General features: G+C 43.7%; 1 protein-coding gene across 4 annotated transcripts in view; it reads right to left on the bottom strand.

Moving 5' to 3' along the window:
* The window catches only part of pde4ba (phosphodiesterase 4B, cAMP-specific a), a 738,960-nt gene that overhangs the window by 470,885 nt on the left and 243,509 nt on the right, over window positions 1-24,566 (bottom strand). The window contains exon 1 of one of the 4 annotated variants that reach the window (XM_078561298.1): window positions 20,027-20,578. The exons of the other annotated variants lie outside the window; for them this stretch is intronic. Coding sequence (XP_078417424.1) covers window positions 20,027-20,265 — 239 coding nt within the window. The 5' untranslated portion in view covers window positions 20,266-20,578. Of the gene's footprint in view, window positions 1-20,026; window positions 20,579-24,566 lie in introns of those variants that run through there. 4 annotated transcript variants of the gene reach the window in all.

Genomic DNA, 24,566 nt, shown 5'->3' on the forward strand with positions numbered 1-24,566 from the left:
AACATTTTTTTACCCATAAATATGAATTGAGTTGTCAGGATGGCATCATACTCTGGGGAGGAAGAGTAGTCATTCTTGTATCAGGCAGGGAAATGCTCCTAACCGAATTACACTGCACTTATCCTGGCATTTCCAAGATGAAAATGCTCACCAGTAGTTACGTGTGGCAGCCTGATATAAACGCAGATAGAGAAGCTAGTCAAGCATTGTCAACAGTGCCAACTGCAGCAAAAGTTGCCCCACTACACCCTTGGGAATGGCCTGGCCAACCATGGGTGCGGATCTATATAGACTACGTGGGTCCATTCCTAGGCACACGACGCTCATTCAAAATAGATGGAGGTTTGAGGTGAAATCATCTACGTTGCATCATTTACCATTGAAAGGTTATGCCGATGCTTTTCAACTCACGGATTGCCCGAAGTTATTGTATCAGACAATGGAGCCGTATTTACAAGAGCTGAATTTCAGAACTTCACCGATCTAAATGGTATTAAACACATCCGAACTGCGGCCTAACCACACAGCATTAATTGGACTAGCTGAGAGGGCCGTCCAAACTTTCAGGTCAGGACTAAATAAATTGTCGTGAAGAACCTTGGAAACTAAAATCTCACGCTTCTTAGCTACCGCACGACTCCACATGCAACAACGGGAGTTACACCAGCAGAATTGCTTATGAAGCATCATCTCAGAACGAGACAGAGCTTCGTATTTCCAAATTTGCCAGGGAGGGTAGAGAAGAACCAAGGCAATCAGAAACCAAGCCACGATTGCATAATAGAGCCTGGAAATTTATGGTAGATGAAGCCATGTATGTAAGAAACTTCGGTAGCAGTCCAGGTTGGATCCCAGGGATTGTTGTCTGAGAAACCGAACTCCTTTCATACCAAATAGACAGGGAAGGCCGGATTGTTCGTAAACACGTGGGTCACCTGAGGAGCAGGGAGATGCTTTCACAGTCAGTGTTGCCCCCAAAGAATATTATCGAACCCATAAGCACCGAAGTACCAAATCAGCCTGTCATAGACATAACTGATGTCTCTACTGAATCAAATAGTGATGGACTGCCTGTGCCAAAAGAGGTACCCATTAATCACAGTTCTTGTTAGTGTCGATCGCTGTAAGGGAGCCTCAAGTTATAGAATTACTCCGCTTTACCCGGAACAGAAAACCCCCTCAATGACTTGATTTGTAATTGCTGGGCCTAAGTGTATAATCTGAATTCAAGACAAGGTGCAAGTGTGATTATTTCTAAGATTTTTGATATTGTTTTCTATTCACCATTATAAAGTAATTTGTGTAAGGAATGTAAAACAAAGAGTTAAAGAGGGAGGGATGTGGTGATTGCTACTTTAAGGCCAACCTCACTGAGTAAGGGTCACGTGGTCAGAAGAGCCAAGCAACACCAAGCATGGAGGTGGAGCTTTGCTAGCCTGGGGAGTGTATTGTAACCTTGCTAGAGGCCTGCAGCTAATCCAACAGCTCTGTAAATAAAGTTCATTGTTTAACAAAAGAAGCCTATCGGTAGTACATTTCTACAGAATATAAAATGGCTACTGGAGAAAAGGCCCCAAACTGTTCTTTTGTGTGACCAGAAATAACAAGAGAGTGCTCCTTTGGTCATCTTAATTAGACTGGGGGTCAATGCTGACCAATGCATAACTTTCCAGGATCAGATGTTCCCTCTCTGACCCAGCTCCAACCTACCAGCCAACTCGGGGTAGGAGCTGGCTGATCTCCTGACCTTCTAAAACTGGTGAGCTGCTTCAAAGTGCCTATTTGGTGGCCACTATTCACCAATGACAGTCAAATGAGGCCTATATCCAAAAATTATTTCAGCCTCTGAAATCGGCTTTCGATATTCCATTGATTTTGCACCCATTTTAGGCAGATGTCTAAAATGGTCATCATTGATTCTTTACTAGACTAGAGTCCCAAAAAACAGGATTGGCTAGTGTTTCTGGCACAAGTTGCTATTAATATATGACCCTTGAATTTGGTGTTGCTAGGCTACTCTATCACAGGAAGACATAACAATCAAGCTTGAATCTGTCTTCACTTGATATCCCTTTGTGTTAGGCTTCCATGAAGAGTCAGTAGGTCCTGGACTGGAGCTGGAATCCAGGCTCTAAGATTAATTGTAGCAGCTCCACTGTCAACCTGACTCATACAGCACAAGCCCTTGACCCAACTTGAGACCTTCTTAGTTGGCATAGTTCAATTACCCACTGGATAAACTCAATGAGATATTGGGGAAAGTCCAGAAAATTTTAATTCAATGCAATATTCCTTAAACGCTTTTCACTTTACACCCATGTCCCATCGTCTAAAGACAGTCCAATGTAATCTAACATTAACAGGAGTTGCCATTTTGAAATTAGGATTCCCAATGACAATGCATTCCCTGAACACATCTTTTAATTTATATTTTTATTAAAAATAAATTAGGACAGTCATGAACTGAGTGGTGCAGTGAACTGGCACCTTGGTTTTCACTTCTAGCATTTGGGAGCCAAACTAGCTGGACGACAGGGCAATAAATTTTACTTTCTAGATCAAATGTAGGTGTGGATAGTTTCAATCCAATTCTTCAATATCACGGAAACTACTAACTTAGAACTAAAGATGCAATCTCAGCTCAGATTGGCCACAAGGATGAGTGATGTGAGAAGTGGAAAAATCACACTCAAGTTAAGGTATATTGTTGGACCACACTGGAGGGAGCTGTTGTATGTTGGTTGTGACTAGCTAAGGAACGATTGCTGAGACATAGATATGTCTGAACTATAAATGGTTTATTGGATGAACATAACTGTATGCAGATATACAAGACTAGGGCCAGGATTTTCCGGCCCCCTCGTGGTGGGACCCGTCGTGGGAGGTTCAGCGGCCCAGCCAAAAGTCCATTGACTTTCATCAGGACTGGATGATCCCAGCAGCTGGCGAGGCTGGAGAATCCTGCCTTAGATGTAACTCAGTCTAAGCCATGAGCATTCTCCCTCCAACTCTTGGTCATGTGTGTTTTTCATCATCATGTGGGTGGTACTGTTTCTCCGGTCCCACACATTAACCTTTTCAACACTGAACACCCTAATACTACAGGAGCTTTACACAAAAGCAAGTTCTGCCTTGCCTATAGACTTAATGTAGTGATTGCACCTGTTAATATTAAGTCAACATTTCATCTCTTAGAACTAACATCCTTCATGCTGGCAAATGCAAAAACAAAACCATTAGCTTTGAAGAGAAAAAACAGTTTTTATGCTGCACTCTAGCCTGATTTTAACTGGGGCTTTGGTGGGCAGGGTGAAAGGTGAGCATCAACACCAATGTTCCTTGTAAAATTTTGTTGTGCATGACCAATTTTGTTTCCATGCACTGTGCATTTATTTTGAGTGGCCATGCATGTACAGTACTTTGTAGGCTGCTGTGCAACTGTGAAGATGCACAGCTTAGCAGGAATGTTGGTCAACAACCCACCTTCTGCCCCCACCTGGAGCATTTAGCCTGGGCAGTTTTAATTTCTAAGTGTCATGTAATGATGCCTGTCAACTGCCTGCCTGAACTAGGTGGGAAATGGCAGCTGGCCACCAGATGCAAAAAGAATCTTGGGAGTTGGGTGATCACTGGCCAACACCAAGGGAATGGTCACTGAAAACAAAATTTTGTGGTGAGAGAGGAGTTTCAGAGGGACTCATGGGCAGCATGGGGTGGAAGCACCTTAACTTTTCTTGTGAGCATTTCTGTTTTTCCTAGCCTGACTACAGTCTTCACCTGGCATCAAAGCCACAACTACTTCTGCACTAAGGCTAACATTTGAAATTGCAGTTGGGGCTAAATTAAGTCATTGGATCCCAATCTGCATATTTAAAGAAGGACCCTAGTTTCAGGTGGGTTGTCTTGCTGCCAGTTCAGAGAAACAGATTAAAACTCTATTCACTAGGACTTTTGCAAGATAAGACAGGGGATAAGTCACCCAGCCAATTTTAACTCTCCAAACTCCGTTTCTGCTAGATGGATAAGGTTAAAATTCTTTCATATCTGAAAGAAGGCTGCTCTATGTATACAGTGGTGATGATGTAATCATTGGTGTGTTTCTAAATGCCCTCCATTTTAGGGAAATGAAGCCTATTCAGTGTCTGCGCTCATTCTACATCTATCACAGCAATTGCATAGTCATTACATTGAGCCTGTGCAGGAAATATCGACAAAATTCTTTAAGACTTAATTTTCTATGTAAATAAGGTCTGTTCTCTATAACATGGTTGAGTAATTATTAATAATATACAACAGATAATGGATAATTCGGCCCTATCAGCAATTTATTAAAATGGTACAAAAACAGTAGTACAGTCCTATAATGGCCTCCTTTCCATAATGAGTGATTTTTAACACTTCCTTGAAAAAAAATGACCTAAGTCAGGATATAACCTAAGGCTTGCTATTTGTTTTTTTATTAATGCATAACATGTAGCAATAAATTTAACAGATTTTCCTTCGTTATGGGAGCTATATATTATGTTTTAAGCTAACTAAAGAAGCATTTGCCTTGCAGCCCAACAACTTGGCTTCAGTAGCCTTTCTGGGATCAAATAGAGGACCCTGTGCTGCCAATGCTGGTGCAAGGAATATGCCAACTGATATTTTTTTCATCCATAGCTCTGGAGTAAGCAGAGCCAGAGCAGCAATGTCTTTATATAAGTTGTATGGAATATGAAAAGATCATTATGGGCATTACTGCCATGGCGTCCAAAGACCAGGTATCATCTCCCTATTATCAACTCAGTTCCACATCAAGATAACAAATTATCCCACCTCTTCACTAAAACATAAATAAATGAAAGTCCAAAATATCTATGTAATTTTGTATCTTAAGAGTATTCACCCTTAATTGCTTGCCTTCCTTGGCACAATAGTTTCATGATCCCAGCAGATTGCAAAGAAAATAATATACACCCGATGCAAATACCTATCAGGTACTCAACCATGTTATAGAGAACAGCGAAAAGCGTACTTGGACAGATATCAGGTGAGCACAACTTTGGGTCCAGCCTTATATAGTTTGCCCACAGACACGGCAAAGGCATGTAAATAGCAATCACTTGAGTCGAGTGCAGCAGGGCAGCCTGGACCCATAGATTACAAGCTCAGAAGGAGCCAAGAAGTGAGAAAAAATACTTTTAAGGATCAGTAGTTTCAGTGAAACTTTATACAGTACCTTAAAGCTTGTTTTTGATACTCAGTAATACACAGTTGATTCTAATGATTGATTCTACTGATTCTAATTTGAGGCATGTGTCTGCTGAAAGCAAGTTCAAGGTGGCAGACTCAAGTTATGCTGATGGCTGTGTCATTCACTTGCCAAATAAAATTGAGCTCTCCTTTTTTGTGTTAGTCCCGCTGTACATCAATACACAATGTTTTGTATAAATAGCATGCAAAATTTGTTTCTTTGCAGATTTAGAAAAATACAATATTGTACTTGGTTGTATGTTCAAACTTAATTGAAAATGGTCTGGCCCAACTGAAGAGACCCTTAGAAGATGCTGTACTATTCAGTGAAGTATCAAAGAAGATTATTGTGTTCACTATGTCAGCAGCCATGTAAAATTCTCTTGAATTGTTTGAACCTAGTTAGTGAAGTCTGGAAGTTGCAGAGGAATAGATTCTTACCCAAAAGTTTAAACAGCAATTTCACATTAATAATTAATTATGCTTGCACTATGCTGCTAATGAAAAAGTGAACTAGTCAAACTCATCCTCAAACTCCTCATAAAATACAGGTGGTCATCCATTAATTGTCGATCAGTAGGAAAGGAACTATCTAAATACATGTTTTACAATGAGATTGGGATTATGGTAGAGATAGAGATGATCAACTGCTACACGGAAAACAATGGTTCTTGTCCTGCTGGGGCAAGAGGAATTTTATCTGTGAAGGGCAGCATGCCAGGGTTGAATAGTAAGTATAAGGATGGATTATATTACCATTGGGGGTTCGGGAGTATCCATGCAGAAATTTCACTCTAGAAGATAATTGTGTGGAGTGGTGTCCTTAGCTATTGGAAGAAGTGGATTTAATTGACTGGCTACACTTTTTCTTATTCAAAGCTTTCTTTTGTTTCCATTTCTCACTGGCTAAATACAATTTACAAATATAAGTCATAGATTTTAAATTAAACTGATCTATAATGGAAACAAACTGACTAAATGGATTACCTAAGCACTAAGCTAATTATGGAATTTCCAGTCCTTAAAGGGTGGCTTTTAAATAAAATTTGAGTTGTCACTTTACAAGTCACAAAAGGTTTACAGATTATCTGCATTGGGACTTAATTCCCACTGTTACAGACAAGTCTTCAAATGTACAGATCCTTACAATGAAAGAGATGTGTAATTGGGACATTTGCCTGCAACATTAAAAATCTGGAACAAGCGCAGGGGATCCATCTTTCTCCTGCACAGATCTGTAGATATATAAAGTTTCTTGTGAACGTTTGCAAAAGAAAGTTCATTTAGTGGAAAAGGTCAAAGAGAAATAATTTAGAAAGTATATACAATGCAATTGTACGGACATTCTCTCATTCATTTCAGAAAAAAAGTTTACGATCTTTCACAATGCAAGCAATCAGCTGCTACATTATAATTCAATAGAATGTGATGGATTTCTGGTCATAGTTTTGAAACTGTCAGTTTACACTACCTATAAACACTTAGAGAGAATGTTCAACATCCAGAAATGATGAGAACATAACAATTTTATCAATGGTGTATTTTATGTCAAAAGCTTCAAGAGCAAATCCTAATGAATGTAACCATCAAGCAAATCTTAAGCCAAGGGGAGACTGGGTGGCGCAATGTATGAAAACATGACCACACGCGCCCCAAATATCTGGATTATGTGACGTATCCTTCGTGTAGTATTAACTATAGTTATTGGCATATTATCAACAAGGAGGAGCTAAATGACAGGTAGATAATATATTGTCAACTTGGCTCAGTTGGTAGCACTTCCACTTAGAAGTCGGAAGCTTTTAATTTTAACTCTCATTCCAGCACTTCAGAACATCTAACTTTGCATTTCAACTTACTAGTCTGTGAATCCTACATAAGGTCCAATTGTTCAACTGAGACCCTGCTTACCAGTCCGGTGGATTTAACACATCCCAAGATATTATTTATTTTGGATATCTTGGCTAATATTTAACGGGTATCATTGTGGAGTGACTTTGGCACTTTACCAGCAGTCTAGAAGTTGAGTTCAAATCACACCCTGGCAAATAACGAAATTCAACAATTCATTAATGTATGAGCCCACACCAGGAAACTAAGCATGAAAGTTACCAGACTCTCATAAAAAGCCAACTCCTTCATTAATATTCTTCAAGAAACGGAATCTACTGTTCCCACTTGGTTTGGCTTACACCTGATTCTAACCCACACCGTGGGCTGGATTTTACAGGGCACTGTGGTGTCCGCCCCCCTGGTTAAAACGTCGGAGGTGGGGAGCCTGCCCATGATCCCAACAGCTGATCTGCAGCAATTTAACGCTGGGAGCCACATTAATTGCTTTAAGGTGAGACTTCACCCCTATCTAAGGAGAAATCCTGCCTTAGAGGACTGTCGGCCAATCAGATGGCGGGCAGAGCAGGGGCAGGCACAGACCCAATCGCGGGTCCATGCAGCTATTTTACAGGGATGGGCCAATTAAAGCCCGCCCAGCGTATTTCCCGACTCCCGAGGATAGCAGGTGTACGCGTGCGGTGGCAGGCGTGCACAGACCGCCAGGTCCAATGGCGACCCGGCAGTCTGTTTAAAAGAAGGCCTGGCTGCCTTTTGTAGGCTGCTTACAGTGGCCAGTGCTAGACCGCAGCAGAGGGGTTCAGGTGAGCAGACCAGGCTGGAGGGTAGGCCGGGGGAGGGCCAGTGCGCCCCTCGTTTTTTTCTGATGACTGCCTTGCTGCCCTCCTCAAGGTTTTGGCAGCATGGCAGGAGGCATTGAATCATTAACTGCATTTTTCCTTTGCTGGGTGGGCAAGCAGATAGTGCCTGGGCTGAGGTCAGCCTGAGTGGGTCATGAGGAGCTCAGTTTTCCCCCGCAGCATCTGTTGATCTGAGTCCCACATGACTGGTTTGGGGGCAACCTAGAGGAGCTGCACCTAGGTGCAGACTCAGAACTCCAGGACATGTCCTGGTCAGGGTGATGAGATGGTGGAAGGGGAGCTTCAAGTGGCGTGGCAACGAACCATCTGCTGCCCTCTACACTGCACGTGCTTGCGCCTCCTTGCTATGGGAGAAAATACCGTGTGGTTCCTAATATGATGTAGGCAGCATTTGCCAAGGGGCCAGTGGGGGGCTGGAGAGCAGGCCTAGCATCTTTGTCAGAGTGATCAGCTGCTGCTGGGTGAGGAGGCACTGGAGGCCTGACATGTCCCACTCTGGTTAGGGTGTGCTGTGCATGAACAGAGTCCATGTGCAATTTGCCCTAATCAATGCTCTTCTCTCTTTTTCAGAAGAATGCACAGAACGCAGCTGAGTCTGTGAGGACTGAAGGTAGCCAGCACAGCTCTCCATACTAAGCCACTTCGAGCAGGAGCCCCTTGAGCTGAAGAGGCGCCATGCACCCAGGTCTACTGGTGTCGGTGAGGCTGGGGTGCCACGGCCAGGTATTTATACCCAGCAGTGAGGTCAGCATTGTCCTCCCAACAGCCATAGCAGTGATGATTGTTGAATTAGTTATTGCTGCAACATTGCTGGGCCATTGGAAGGTTGAGTGCATAATGAGCCGGGGGGACAGGGATGCACTTTGTCATTATCTGCACGCTAACTGATGCACTTTCCTAGTCCTTCCTTTCAGCATCATCAGAGCACGGCCTGGAGGAGGATGAGCAGCAGATGCCCCCTCTCACACCTGAGGGGCCTTAAGTCTCACCAGTGTCACACCATTTCTGCGAGGCAGGCACCAGCGCAGATATTAGCACCTTGCTGGGAGTTAAAACAACGACTAGTGTCCCGGGGTACAGTGGCGACAGCACTTCACACTCACTGGAGGAGCTGGCAGAGTTAGAGAGTGCCCATGGCGCCAGCAGTCGGAGGACTGCAGGGAACCAGGCACATGCTCACTCGGTGCCTGATGATGTGCCTCTGGAGTCGTCTGCGATGCAGCAGGTGCAGGAAATGTGGCCGGGTATGTGGGAGCATCTGGGGGTGATATATGAGGCTATGCTTGGCTTGGTCTCCGTGGTGGAGGAGACTACGTGGACCCTCGCTGAAGCAATGAGCCATATGTCCAAGCGCCAAGTGTCCTCCATGGAGACAGTGGTGACTCTCGTGGAAAGGCTCCTCCAGGAGACCTGCCAGGGCTTCCTGGGGATGTGCTCTGACCAGCAAGCCCTCATATCGGCAATGACCTCAGCTGGTCACTGCCCCTGTGGGAGATGGCGTGGGCAACAAGCTTCCCAGCTCAGTGCCAATCCAGCCACGGTGAGCAGGGAGGCCCGAAGTGACCTTACGTCGGCGCAGCTGCTGCCTGTCGTCTCTGCGGGCTCCTCTCAGGGCTCTCCAGATGAGGGCGGCAGCTCCTCCGCCTCTCTCCCAGTGACCGGTTCATCTGGTGAGGCTACGATGACTGGGGAGATGCCAGCTGCGGAACAGGCAGCTCCCTCCCAGGCGGGGCCAGCACATGCTCCACAGGCCAGAGGACAACTGTCAAGATTATAGAGGCCAACAGGACAGCACAGTCAGCAGGCTGGCTCTGGTGCCACTCCGAGCGATGGGACAGCACCAAGACATAGCACCCGTAAACGAAAGCATAAGGCGCATTGGGTTTTTCACTGATGCTTTTGTGTTGGCCCAAGATTAGGTCTCTATTAGTTACTTTTGATTGTTAACACTGTTGTTTTCTCTTTGTGAAAAGTTCTTTTGCTTCATACATTAAATGCAGATGTGTGACCATGGCTGGGGGTGCCTCATTTCTTCTGCATGTGATGGCTGACAAAAGTGTAATGAGTGATTTGTTGGACATTCAGCTTTATTTACAAAGCCCTTAGTTAGTGCTGCTGATCTGGCAGATTTTGCACTTAGATGTCGAGTATCGAGGCGGCAGCCCAGGATTGTCCTGGTGATCCATCTGTGTTGTGCTAGCTGATGGTTTGTTGGATTAAAGCATCCTGGGTCCTGCCTCCCTGGAGTAGTCTCGGGTCAGCGTCTACCCCCTCAGCATTTCCCTGTGCCCGCTCATCCTCAGAATCACTGCTGGACTCATCATGAGCAGCCGCAGCCACTGCATCGACATCTTTATCATCCACTGCATTCCCCCTTTCCAGCACAAGATTGTGGAGAGTGCAGCATGCAACCACTATCACCGAGACATGATCTGGGGGGTACTGGAGTGCGTCCCCGAGCTGACCAGGCACCGGAGCGCATCTTGAGGCCGATGGTTCTCTCCACCACAGCCCTTGTGGAGGGGTAGCTCCTATTATCCCGATGCTCAGCTTCTGTTCTTGGATAGCGGAGAGACATCATGAGCCACCTTCTGAGGGGATAGCCCTGGTCATCCAGCAGCCATCCATCAAGCCGGGCCAGAGCATTGAAGAGCCCGGCACCTGGGAGTGTCTGAGGATGAAAGCATCATGGGAGCTGCCTGGGTACCTTGCACAGACTTGTAGAATCTGCATCCTGAGATCACACACTATCTGTATGTTAATAGGAGCCCTTCCTGTTGACGAAGGCACCGTGCTCACCTGCTGGTGCCTTGCTGGCCACATGTGTGCAGTCTATTGCACCCTGGACGTGGGGGAAGCCAGCAATGGCTGTGAAGCCTCTAGCTCGCTGTGTCTGGCTTGCCTGGTCCCAACGGGAGTGGATGAAGGTCAATGCATGCCTGAACAGAGCGTCTGTAACCTGCTTGACACAAGTGTGGACAGCTGATTGGGAGACACCGCAAAGATCATCCATCGAGCCCTGGAAGGAGCCAGAGGCGTAGAAGTTGAGGGCAGCTGTGACCTTCAGAGCCACTAGCATGGGGTGTCCACCCACACAGTTAGGGGAGATCTCAGGCCCAATCATCTGACAGGTATAGTTGACTGTCTCCCTCGGGAGACGGAGCCTTCTTCAGCACTGTACCTCAGACATACTGAGGTAGCTGCTTCGCCACCTGTATGCCCTGGCAGCAGGATAGTGGCGTCTTCTGCGGCCCCTTCCACCTTGGACTACCTCTTGGCCCAGCGCCCCTTGTGCCTGTGCCTGTCCTCCCAAAGGTGGCTCCCCTGAAGGCTGAATGTGCACTCCAGTCTACCTCCCCCTTCTAGCCCTCCCTTCCACCTCAGAGGCACTGCCTCCAGTGGACAGATCAGCTCCCATACTCAGTCTAAGAGAAAGCTTCCTTAAACCTGCAGGCCCAGAAAAGATTCCTCACTGCAGAGTGCTGACCTGAAGGTTAGGAGTCCAAAAAAAGCAACTGGTATGCGTTTTGAGTTACTGCAGATCACACAAACAAGTTTGAAAAACTTTCAACAATAAATACTTCACAGAGCAGATTCACGACCCCACTGAGCCCTCTTATCCCACCCGTGGATGAGGTTAATATAAATGTGCCCTACTCGCCTGCCCTTTGTGCCCGTGCGCCGACCGGAAGATCGCTTAGGTGCCAAAAAATCGACATTGATTGAACGCTAAAGGGCATTAAGTGGCCTGTTAATTAATGGCAGGCACGCATTGGACCTCATCGTACGCCCACCCAGTGATACATCGCGATGGCGTGTGGTGACATCGGGATGCTCGCCTGACGTCACCACACTTCAAACAGAAAATTCTGCCCCAGGAGTTAAAAGATAGTCAGATAGAATTTCATCACCATAGGGTAATTAATAGACTCGTGCATTGTTACATGGGAAGCCACTGACCTGCATAGAATAAATGGGTTCAAAAGACAATGGCCAGACTCTTCCAGACCCATCGACAGTGGGAAGCTTGGCAGGTGGGAGAACTTAATTTGACAGAAGGGCAAAGATCAGTTGCTCAACTGCAGGATGAACTTTTGCAATTAGGTTCTTGGGACTTTAAAGGTAGGTTGAGCTTCCCAACGAATAGTGTTGGGAAGCCCTTTTGCATGCATTTTCATGCTCACTAAAAGGCCAGCTCACCAGAATTAAGTGCCTTCTCCAAATTAAGTTCTCTGCCAGCAAGAAATTAGAAGGCTCACATTTACAACTGCATATAATTGGCGTGCACCTGGTAAGGTTGACTTCTCGTCCTGGACTTTGAAGTGAGTAGTCACTGCTTTGGCCTTTTTAGGGACTGCTCAGAAATGTCAGCCTCCTGATTAAGATCAGGTGCTGATAGTCCAGGCTACATGAAGGCTGGACAGGGGGGCAGACCCAGCAGGAAAAGGTGGGATGGCTTCCGCGGAAGAAAGCCAGACTGTCTGGGGCATGTCAGGAGGGTGTGAGAGAAAGCCAGGCTGTACCTGGGGTTGTTAAGGAAGGTAAGCATGTCATGCATGCCTTGGTCCTGTTGTAGGACAGTGGATGGCCTCTCGGGGCAGTGAGTGCTGAAGAGAGATGGGTCTAAAGGGCATGGTCGGTGAGCTCAAAGATTTGGTCCTAAGGGTTTGAATGAGGGTACTGAAAAGCAGAGGGTATAGTCGCAGTCACAGTCAGAGGGGGGAGTTGGATCAGGTAGGTGGAAGTGCTAGGCTCATGGCCATGTAGTGGATAGTCTCATGCAGGGGATTGTGGAAAGGGAGTGTACAGCTGGCCTCAAGAACAGGAGGGGCATGGGCACGTCAACAATTATGGGAACAGGGGGCAGAGCTGGAATGTCCACATAAATTATAATAGGGTCCAGGCTAATGGCAGAGGTTGAAGGGTTACAGGAGAGAGAGGAATAACAAGGTGGTGATTGTGTAGGAGGATGGGGAAACTTGGTGGGTAACAGGGCAGGGTTTACACGCTGGCAAACCTAACATGCACCATGCTGAAGCTCTCAAGGTTTTTGTGCAGTTCATAAAACCTCGCAAGCATTTGATGCTTTGGGGTGGGAGGGGTCTCTTTTTGGGTGAGAGGAGTTAATGCCTTGTATTTTTGGGCTGAGCAAAAGAGCACCCTATTAATTATTAGTCCCTTCCACGGGCCAGGATTTTCCCTCCGTTGGGGGTGAAGTTGAAGGGTGGGCGCGCACAGGCGCGCTTCCAATCGGTGCCATTTTACTGGCCCGCCCAGCATGACGTCTGCACGGAAGCGCTATGTGCTTCCTGTGCGGGTGGGGGTGGAAATCCCAAAATCAAGAGTGCGCTCTTTTGCGCATGCGCACGAAGGAGCGCACTCATCTCCTTGAGGCTAAGTGTAGCTTCAGGGAGATCGGCTCTAAATGTAAAAAAGCTAAAAATAGAAAAAAATTTCCCTAACATGCCCCCTCAAGTGACACTGTCACATGAGTTGGGACATGTCCATAATTTTTACAAAAACTTTATTAAAATTTGTTAAAACCTACATGAAACCTCATCCCACCCGTCTTTGAGGTTTCATGCATTTTCTAATTCCCGCCGGGGCTGCTGGCCTGCCCGCCAACCTTAAGGTTGGACGGGCAGGTCCACCAATTAGTTTAATTGATCTGTCAATGGCCTCAATTGGCCATTGACAGGTTAGCGGGCACGCAGCTGATTTTGCTGCGCCCCCCGCCTACTGTAAAATTTAAATAAGGCGCGGTGACGTCGGGGGTTCCACCCGACGTCACCACACGTCATTTTATGTGTCGGCAAGTGGGCCCCACCCCCCGCTGGGAAAACCCTGCCCATGGAGAACCACGCTCAGTTGAATTCTGTTCTTGAGGTCCAATGCCCAATAAACCAGCACTGTTCCCTGAGTAATGGATCGCATTCCAGCAAGAACTCATTGTTTACTGCTGCTTTCAGAGGTATGGATGAAGGGAGGGAAGGAGGGAGTAAGGGAGGGAGGTGGAAGCCCCCAAGGGGCGTGGGTGGTGGATGGCAGCAAACTCCTGACTCCAACCTCCACCCTCCCAGGTAAACGGTCATGGCTGGCCAGGGTTTATGTTGCAAGTCTTTCTATGATGCCAAGGCAATGGTTTCTCTATGGAGTCTCAAGGGTAATGGAGGTAAGCCGAATAGTGTCTGAGAGGGGGTTCTCGCACATGGCCGTCATTACCCTGATCAATGTACAATATCTCCATGCACAATCATGTATAAATGGAGGAATCTTCACCGACTATCCACTGACAAGGAAAAATTAACTTCTTTAAATTTAGAATGAATAAATATTGCAGTGCTTAAAACTTGAATTGGAAGCTAGGGTTTAGACTGAACAGAAGCAGCTTTACTTTGTATCAGCGCTGTAATATATGTGACCTGGGAAAGCCATAAATAATGTGAGCCAAGAAATTTTGTGAGGGTTCTCCTAGTCTCTTGCTGTAAATTTGATTGGAAAAATAGCAGGACATCCACAAGAAGGGCATACAAGGCTATTTCTCTGAGTTGTGCTGGTTTCCCACCAACGTTATAGTGAGAGACCAGGAGAACCCCTGCCAGAATTCCAGGCCCATATTCTCCAATACAAATAACTGTTCACCTCAATGGACACAAGAAATCCGTGAAACCATCTCTATTTTTTTCTCAAAATGCATTAATAAATTGATTACATTAATTGAATCTTTGAAAGGAAAGGATTGCTTAATACTTTGGGTGGTTCACATTATCTGAATCCTCAAGCAAATTTTAACCTATCTTTCTTTCCCAGACGTGCATGCCCACTGTTTTATTATGCATTTCAAGTATTATTCATACTTAGTTTTACATCTATGCTTATTTTCTGCAGTAACTAGCAAACTACCCACATTATTGCTTATAGTCAATTGATAAAGATGCTGATGGAGTTGGGAGAGAAACTTAAACACACTTGACAGTGTCACCTATTTGCAAGAGCCTGCATCTAGGCAGTTATAGGCAACTGTTTACATACAGGATTTTTGCTCTAAATATTCATATAGGTGCTGAGATGATGGTATTAAAAGAGAATCCACAAAATACAATGACAGAAGTGCATACACTTGGAAAACTCCTTATAATACATAGATGTAGGTGAGGAAAAACAGGAGTTGTCACAGAATAAAGTGATGTTCTATTAATTATTCATTACAGTATGTGCAACTGAAAATTAATGAAACTTTTAAATATGTAGACAGGATAAAAATAAATATAATAAAATATGCTACATAGTGTTTGCATGAGTTTTTTGATTCTCCTACTGATGTTAATTGCCATCAAATATCACAGCATATATAGGAAATATGCAGAACAACCTTGAAATGTACATACGACATTGTAAACAATTAACGTGTCTTTAAAAGTTAGGTTGGTGAAATGGACAGGCATGTAGAAGATGCAATTTAATGTGGATAAATGTAATATATTTTGCAAAGAAAAACAAAGAATGGGAGTATACATTCAATGGAAAGACACTAAGGGTGCGGGTGGAGAATGAGATCTAGGTGATTAAATACATAACTTCCAAAAAGATAAAGCCATCAAAATGGCCAATAGCATTAATAAATGGGGTATGAGTATAAGAATAAATGAGTAATGATAAATCTTCCCAGAATATTTTTGGGCCACAGTTAGAGTATTGTGCACAATTTTGGGAGTCCCATTACAGGCACAGCATTAAAGACTTAGAGAGAGTGGGCAGCATAGGTACACCAGGATTAATAGAAACCAATAGTTATGATTTGAAATGCCAGGACTATATCCACTGGAGAGAAGGCTAATAGGAGATTAAAAAGAGATTTTTTAAACTATGAAGGAGTTAGGGATTGAAGCACTGCCAGAAGTTACTGAAAACTAACATGCAGGTGCAACAAGCAAACAGTTAGGAAGGCAAATGGTACGTTGGCCTTTATTGCAAAAGGATTTGAGTACAGGCGTAAATAAGTCTTGCTGCAATTGGACAGAGCCTTGGTGAGACCACACCTGGAGTATTGTGTACAGTTTCAGTCTCCTTACCTAAGGAAGGATGTACTTGTCATGGAGGGATTGCAACAAAAGTTCACCAGACTGATTCCTGGGATGGCGAGATTGTCCTATGAGGAGAGATTGAGGAAACTGGGCCTGTATTCTCTAGAGTTTAGAAGAATGAGAGAAAATTGAAGCTTACAAAATTCTTGTTGGGCTTGACAAGGTAGATGAAGGAAGGATGATTCCTCTGGCTGGGGGATTGGGAAGTCTAGAATTAGTCTCGGAATAAGAGGTAGGCCATTCAGGACTGAGATAAGGAGGAATTTCTTCTCTCGGAGAGTGATGAATCTTTGGAATTCTCTACACGAGAGGACTGTGAAGGTTCAGTGATTGAGTATGTTCAAGATAGAGACCGATAGATATCTAGACATGAAATATATCAAGGGATATGGGAATAGTATGGGAAAGTAGTGTTGAGATAAAAGATTAGCCATTATCCAGCTGAATGGCGGAGCAGGCTCAAAGGGGCCAAATGGCCTACTCCTGCTCCTATGTTCTTAAGCAGAGGTCATATTGACATTTAAGAATAGGCTTGTTAAGTCATTGAAGGAAGAAAGAACAAAGGAATATTGGAGCAGGGGTGGCACATGGGATCATGCAAACAATAAACAACAACATAGAAAACTGAATAGGCTCCTTCCATGTTATTATTTCTATGTAACTGTATCTCTGAATTACTGAAGCTTTGGTGACCAGAACAAACTTATGGTGCAAAATCTTCTTTGCCAATTGGCATTAATCAATATTCTGTAGAGTTCCCACAATGGCTTAGTATGGAATGTTGATTAAGATCAATGGCATGATCCTGGAAAATGTAGACCATTTTCTGTATCTTGGGAACCTCCACTCAATGAGAAATACCACCATCAGTGTCTTTGAAGATCCTCCAAATCTAGTGTCAAGAAAGGCGGTCCAACAGCAGCATGCTCTCCCAAGCCAGCTTTCCCAGCATTGAGGCATTAATCATTCAAAGCCAGCTCTGCTGGGAAGGATATGCTCCACTCAGAACTCGGTCGCAGCAGGAAACTCCTAGGAGGACAGTGGAAACCCTTGAAGGATGTCCTCAAAGCATTCCTGAAGAAGTCAAACATCCCTATTGACTCATGGGAATCCCTGGCTTGTGACTGACCAAAATGGAGAAGGCTCAAGCAGTAAGGCACCAAAACATTAAGAGACCTCACTGGGAACATACAAAGGCAAATTTGAAGCATCGAAGGGAGCACACAAACCTCCTAACAACCCATCTACCAAATCCTTCAAGCATATCTGACCCCGCATGTGGCAGAGTCTGGACTTATCAGCCATCTTAAAACCCATCAAAAGAATGAAGCAACTCATCCTCGATCCCGAGGAACTGCCTAAGAGGAGAAGAGTGAGACAGTTCAGGAAGGTCCCTATTTTGATTCCTAGTTTACACTGGGTAATTTCAGTTGGGGTAGGTTCAGGAGACAGGAAAATAAAAGATTCAATTCATTGATTAAACAACTACACCCACTGAAGGGTCCTGACGAAGGATTATGATTTTACTTACGGTCTAACAGCCTACTAACACTCACTGGTAGGGTCTCATAAAAAGGGGCCACAAGCAAATCCCTGGCTCCATCCAGACCCCCCGGGCCACTTTCACAGAGGTGGAATTGGGGAGCTGCGGCATGGGTACCTGTCCAGAACAGTGTGTAGCCAATATGACTTGTTAAAGGCCACTTAAGACCAATGAAAGGAGGATGACTAGGATTTTCCAGTCACCTTCCAGGTTTTTGCAGGCAACAGGGTCCAGTTTAAGATACCTGCTAGAGGCCTCCCATCAGCAGAACAAGGGGCCAGCATTCGAGGTTGGCCAGAAGGTCCTTGAATGTCAGGTGCAAGAGCTACAGGCAGGCCTGTGAGGGGCTCATCCCTCAACCACATCTACCCCCACCTCCCAACCCACAATAGTGACCTGGCTGCAAAAGCCATTTTATAATTGGAATTTGAAAAAGTTGGAGGGCACCACCATTTTTAAGAACCCTCTCCCTCACTGACCTTCCACTGTAGCTTACTCCTTCTCCAAAGCAGCAAGGCCTCTGACTGGCCGACCAGTTTCAAGAGCCACCACCCCCGTCTGGCTATTAAATTGGCTGCTCTGGGGAAAATTACAATGGATAACTGTTTCCCGCACAGTGTGGGCTTCTGGTGCCTTTGAGCCTGATGGCGGGATTCAAAAGCCCACAGGGAAATCCAGCCCACGGATTTTCTCTCCTCACTCCTTATGTTCCCCTCTGCATCTGCTTAAAATTTCTACAAAATAGGAAAACAAATAAATACAACTCTAGATGATGCAATATAATATAGCATGAAGTATTCATAATAATCTGCATAGTACAGCTTAAATTTTATTGATCATCCAGCTTGATATTTAAATTATTGCATTTTCTGCACTAATTATGATAAATTTGAAGCTAATATATAGATCCAAATAAATGAAATTCAATGTGTTGGTGCAATCTGAAATTAGGTCAAGAAATAAAGGAAAAGTATTAAAAAATAAAACACTAATTCCTAGCAATTAGCTGCTCTTTCTAAATGGAACATTTTTATTAACGCAACAGAATTAACTTGAAAACAAAATCAAAGTCCACAATCTTCACCATGCTGAATAAAACAGCCTCTATCTCGTTAACACGGTATTGTTAATGTTTTGTCATGAGCCACTTTCCCAAATAGTATTCTTCTTAAGGGTTACTCTTTAAAAAAAATGCTCCATTATGTTGCAACATACAGTAATGGAACATAGATTTACAATTTTAGTGGAATTTTTTCACTTGCTATACAGACGTTGGACTAGCCTTTCTGATATTATTGCTTTCTCTCAATAAACTATAAGAAGGAAGAAGAGTGTTGAAATTCAGTTCTGAAGGCATACCGCTGTGATGTAGACATGAAAGAAGACCAGAGAGAAATAGAGCAGCATGCCTGTTGAGGGTTACAGGGGAATGTGAGGTGGACTGCGAGTGCCTCTAAACGATCGGAGTATCATTGCATTGCCACAGTAAAGCCTGTGGCTAATTTTAAAACTTATATAACAAAAAATGATTTTTAAAATACTGCCAGTCCTAAGAAGTATAATGTAATTTTTTTTCATGAAAGTCTCATAGCGGCACCTTAAATATGAATACCAAAGTTAGGCATCTTCCCTCTTGGCTGTATGAACTGTTCCACTGGATGGTATCACAGGTTGAACAAATTATGAGCAGCATCACTGAGAGTCAGACCACAATGTCATCAATGGAGCAGTCCATCAAGAGCTGAGGGAGGGACATAATATATTTGGCAAGAAAACAGAAGGTCTATATTAAGGAATTTAATTTAAATTATGAAATACTCATTTTAACTCATTGCCTATTATTTGGCGGAAAAACATTTTTTATTTAAAACTAAGGGTGAGGACTTGCTTTAAGAGTTAAATTAGAGCACCAATGGCCTCCCATACTGCAGATATTTCAGACTAGCCAATAGAAGCCTATTTACAAATGCTGTTTTAAAATGTAGTAATTCTGCTATATTCCTCTGGATAATCCTGAAAGCAAAACACTTCATAGTATCAATACTTCGTCCTTGAAGAGATTTTTTTCAGTTTCCTTCAATAACAAAGGAATATAGTTCAGAACCACACACTTTACTGTGACATGATGATGAAGTGGCGCATTCACTGTGCTGCTTATACAGCTGTTCTGCAGGTGCAGCTGCAATCATTGCTAACCATCACTGCATCACAAGCACTCAACAAGACATTTTTCCATAGTAAACATGCTAAACTCATTCATCAATGGGTAGTTCTTCCAACAGCTCTTCTAGTACAAAAAGTACAATGATTTTATTTCTCACTACAGTGCATCACAATAACATATTTCATTCATCTAATTCAATTCATCTTGCTAATAGCTCCTGTTAGGATGTCCCTAATGACCCATTTCATACAGAAATTAAAAATGCATATCCCTATAATTAAAATCTTACCATGTATGTGCAACAGTAAACCGCCGGCGTTGACGAATGCTTTTATTCACCAACAACTTTCTGAATAGATTTGGAGAATTTCTAGGGGAGCTTCGAGGAGAGATTTTTGGAGAAGTAGCTCTCTTTCCTGTCAATTTAGAAGGTTCCAGTTCCAAATGCATATGCTCCTTAAAAGTCCTTATACAAGAATCCTCTTCGGGAGCAGTAAGCTCACAACGAAAAACGTCCTTTGTTGTCATATTGCTGATGTTTAACAAATTTGTGCCATTGAAAATTCTTGTCCTGTGTCACACACAGCTAGCCTTGCTGGCAGGAAAGGATTCAGCACAATAACATTAAGCTGCAGTTGTACAGCAGTTAAAAAAGATGATTTGCTCTTAAAGCAACAATTTAAATAAACAAAAATGCAACATTTAAAATAATTGTTTCAGTAAACCTTAGACTTGTCAAGCCCTTCTTGCCACAAGTAATGATGGCCAGCTTCTTTTTATAAGAGCTTTACCATTACTGATAGTCATCTTGAATATAAGCCAGTGTGTGCTCATTTATGTCAGAAGCCACCTAGTGGATGCAGCATGAATGTGAAATACACACTGAATCTCATTGAATTCATTCAGCTCAAGGTACCACCCTCAAAATTTTAATGGAGCAAAAAAACAATCCTTTCAACAATTCATTGGTGTAAAAGACTATTACAAGATGCTCATCATTTATTTAACATTAACCACAAGGCAATCAGCTGCTGTTTCTAGTAGATGCATATAGAAAAATCATACAACCTTGAGTTGTGATGAAATTTTCATTCAAAATTATTTTTTCCAATAACCTGTGAATGACACTTGCATTCACATAGTGACACATGGAGCTAATTCACATCAACTAAACGAACTGCCCTTCTCCATTAGAAAGGGTTTTATTATAAGCAATTTTTGGTGCACCAGTAAAAAAATAAATATATTCTCCTCAAAGTCAAAATTTCAATTAAAAATACAAGACGACAGCTACAGTACCTCCTTCTGTTTGACGTCAGTACACAAGTTGGTGTGCATAAGGTTGGATCATCAAGTCAACTTCCATTCCCTGATTATTGTTTAAGCAAAGATGTTCTAATACATATAGCTTTAATCATATTCTTGGAGAATTTCAAAAACTAAACATATCTCTAACAAAAAATGTTGAAATATTGAAAGGGGAGTTATTTTTCCTTTAAAAAAATCACTACAAAAGTAGTGACTTCATAGTGGGGCAGGATAGAAAATATCTTTATGCAGAGCAAATTTTAAGCTGTCCCTTCCGTTGCATGCAGAGATCATTATGGAATTGACGAGCCACTCCTCAAGTCTAACACTTTTCACAAAATGATTAATGATCAAAGATATGAACTTCAAAGTTGATTTCTGCAAATTTTTCCTGTTTTGTCTAGACTTCAGTATCCAAGGGTTGAATAATTCAGTGGCACACCAAGGGTGGGTCCCGCACAGGAAGTTGGAGGCATTTTGACTTCCGGGTCTGCCATCAGAACGTGCCCAATAATGTGCAAATTGCCGGCAATTAACGGCAAGGGCAGGTTAGAGACCTTCATCCCACCCAATGAGTGCTGGAGCATGGGATATCCAGTCTCGGAGGTCATAGGCGTGACGTGGATTAAAGGGTCCCAGCACAGGACAGTAGCAGGAGAGCCAGCAGATAAATAATCTTGTGAAATCATTGTGGAAATACTTGTGCAGTTTCCAGCCCAGCAAGGTAAAAGCATTTAATTTTTAGTTATCCTCTGCAAACCTTGTCATTCTTCACAGGTGGCACTCTTTTTAAACATCAGCAAGTCTACCACTTCTTGGCATGGAAGAGCTGTACACTTGTTACATGTTATATGCCTGCACCATTGGAGGGGGGCAGAGGCGGAGTAGAAGGGCCAAACTAGCCCCTGGATTCAGTGAGGACTCACTCAAATCCCTCCTGAGTGCAGTATCAGAGCGACGTGAGCAGTTTATGCCAATCCCTGGCAAGAGGAGGAAGCACAGCCAGACACGTGCTGCGTATGAGATGGTCAACAGTGTGGGTGTTATCAGAAGGTCTTGGCCCCACTGCCAGAAAAAGCTCAATGACCTAATGAGGTCGGCCAGGGTGAGTCTAGCCTTAGCTTGAGCTATCTTGGTCCAGTGTGCTACAGATCTCACTTGTGAATGCAGGAAGTAATTGTGTGTTGCTGCTCCTCAAAGACAGTATAATTCCTCAAGGACACAGCTGTCCTGGACCATGCCATTGTGCACCTGAAGCAATGGTCTAGTTCTAGGGTGGGTGGTTTACAGGGTAAGTATATGATGCATGTGCATGGCCACACACGCATTGAGCTTGTAATGGGTGGGAGGCATACCATGAGATTGCTTGAAATTGTTGATGCCCGCTCTCTGACAAATCTTTTCAGGAGAAGTGAGTCCACAACACATCGAGAGAGCCCATACAGGCGAGGGAGCTCCGAAGTCTTGACTGCTTTCGAAGAGAATGTGCTGGTGATCGTGGACCCTGACTCCTCCAGGAGTATAGGCAGAGGCAAGATTGGAGAAAGGCCTGGGTCTGGTGAGATGGCAGAAGGCTCAGGCTGATAGAAAAGAGGAGAAGGTAAGTGGAAGTTTAATGGAGGGTAGGTCTTATCAAATGTGGCTGATGAATATAGTTCATACCTTGGAAGCCTGACAAGCTTCATCATCTGAAGCTTAAAATGTTCGTTCAAGAATACATTGTGTCTGTGGAGTCTAATCACTTTTTCAATTGACATTTAAATAATGCAGAAAGGTTTCCAACTTTAGCCCTGCCTGCATAATGTATTAACACAAACCTGCGTGATGATGTCAGAAATGCCGCCCAACGTCATCACACCTGATATTACGTTTGGCGCCGAGGGGAACACTCCCGATCTGGGAGTGTTATACTCAGGCCCAAATGTGTGAAAATAATTTGTTGCATTTGCTTGGTGAAAATACAACAAACGATGAGTAAACATATTGCAATTATCTTTAAGACACAGGCCTGGATTTTCTTATAGGTTCAGAAAAATGTGATGTGCAAAATTTTGCGGCTTGGAAACTACACCCATGTGACTTTGGCAGGGATTTTTGTTTCTGCATGCAGGGTTCATTGGTTCGCTGTGCAGTTTGCAAGCCACAATGAACTGTGGGAGGAGTGTGGGTGAAGAGGTGGGCTGATTATAAGGCCCACCTACCATCTCCAACACAGCAACCCAGCTCTCAAAAATTGTTTAAATGCCCCCTAAATATCACCATCCATCCCAAAATCCTGCCCCTCATGCCACCCCATGTCCTCTCATCCCCCATGCCACCTCCATGGCCCATCGGATCCCCCATTCTACCTCCATAGCCATTCACTCAGTATTGACTATGTACAGTCCTCAGGAGCTATGCAACAGCAATGGGAATTGCAAAAAAGGAGCCTGTAACAATGTAATAAAACTTGCATTCAAAGGTGTGTCATTGTTACTGCAAAAATAGAATTCCCCATTGAAAAAAAAGGCAATATTTTAACTGGCCATCAAGCTGTGTAAACAACCAACCATGTATTCTGAAACCGCATCAAACACTGAATCTGTTATTATTGCCCTATAAAACGTTCAGTCATTCCCCTGAACTGCAGTTGACAACAGAACTCCAAGTGTTTTGGGAGCTCAGCTGAGCATTCATAATTGCTACAGCTATCAAAACATTATCACAACGGTGAGAGCCTGCTTTGAAAGAACAGGTATCCTCTCCATTTCACAGCAGATTTGCTTGTCAATCAATGGAGGTGAGTAGGTTTTTTGATATTTTCAAAAGCAGCTTTTTTTTCCCCACAGACAGAGCTGCCTGTACATTTAAATCCCAGTGCCAAAGGTGAAAAGGAGAGTTTGCCAACACATTTTTCTACATTTTTGAATGCTTTATGGCACTTTCTCTAGTGGAAAAAATACTATAGTGCATGTCAACACTTACACAATGGTACTTAATGTAATGGTTAACTTACCTTTGCCAGACAGAATCCCACAATGAATCGCTGCATTGAAAATACATCGACATTACAATAAAGCATCTAATAGTGACATTTGAAGCTGTCAAAACATTTTACACTTACTTTTCAGAATATTCAGACTCCTTAACAGACTTCGCCCAGTGGTCACAAACTCTGAGCTGAGGGAGTGCATTTTTTTTTTAGGATTCCCAAAACCCACACCAGCACATGAAAATAGTGGGCGAAATTTTACAGCAGCGGGATTTTACGTTCCTGCTGAAGCCAATGAAGTTTAGAAAGTCTCGCTGCATTTTACGGCCCCGTCCCCACTGAAATGGGGCCGTAAGATTCTGTCCAGTATGCGGGAGAGAATACAAGTTTTCTGTGGTCCTCACAATGAGGTCCTGCATGTTTGTTTTGCACCCCAGGCCTTCCTGACCTGCAAAAAGGCCACACAAAAATGGCATGGGGTTGGGTAGGCAGAGGAAAATTGTATACCCAGCAAAAAAAAAAAAAAAATCAGCATTTTGTAACCCGATTC

This window comes from Cetorhinus maximus, chromosome 17 (genome assembly GCF_964194155.1).
Source record: "Cetorhinus maximus chromosome 17, sCetMax3.hap1.1, whole genome shotgun sequence".
NCBI classification, from domain to species: Eukaryota; Metazoa; Chordata; class Chondrichthyes; order Lamniformes; family Cetorhinidae; genus Cetorhinus; species Cetorhinus maximus.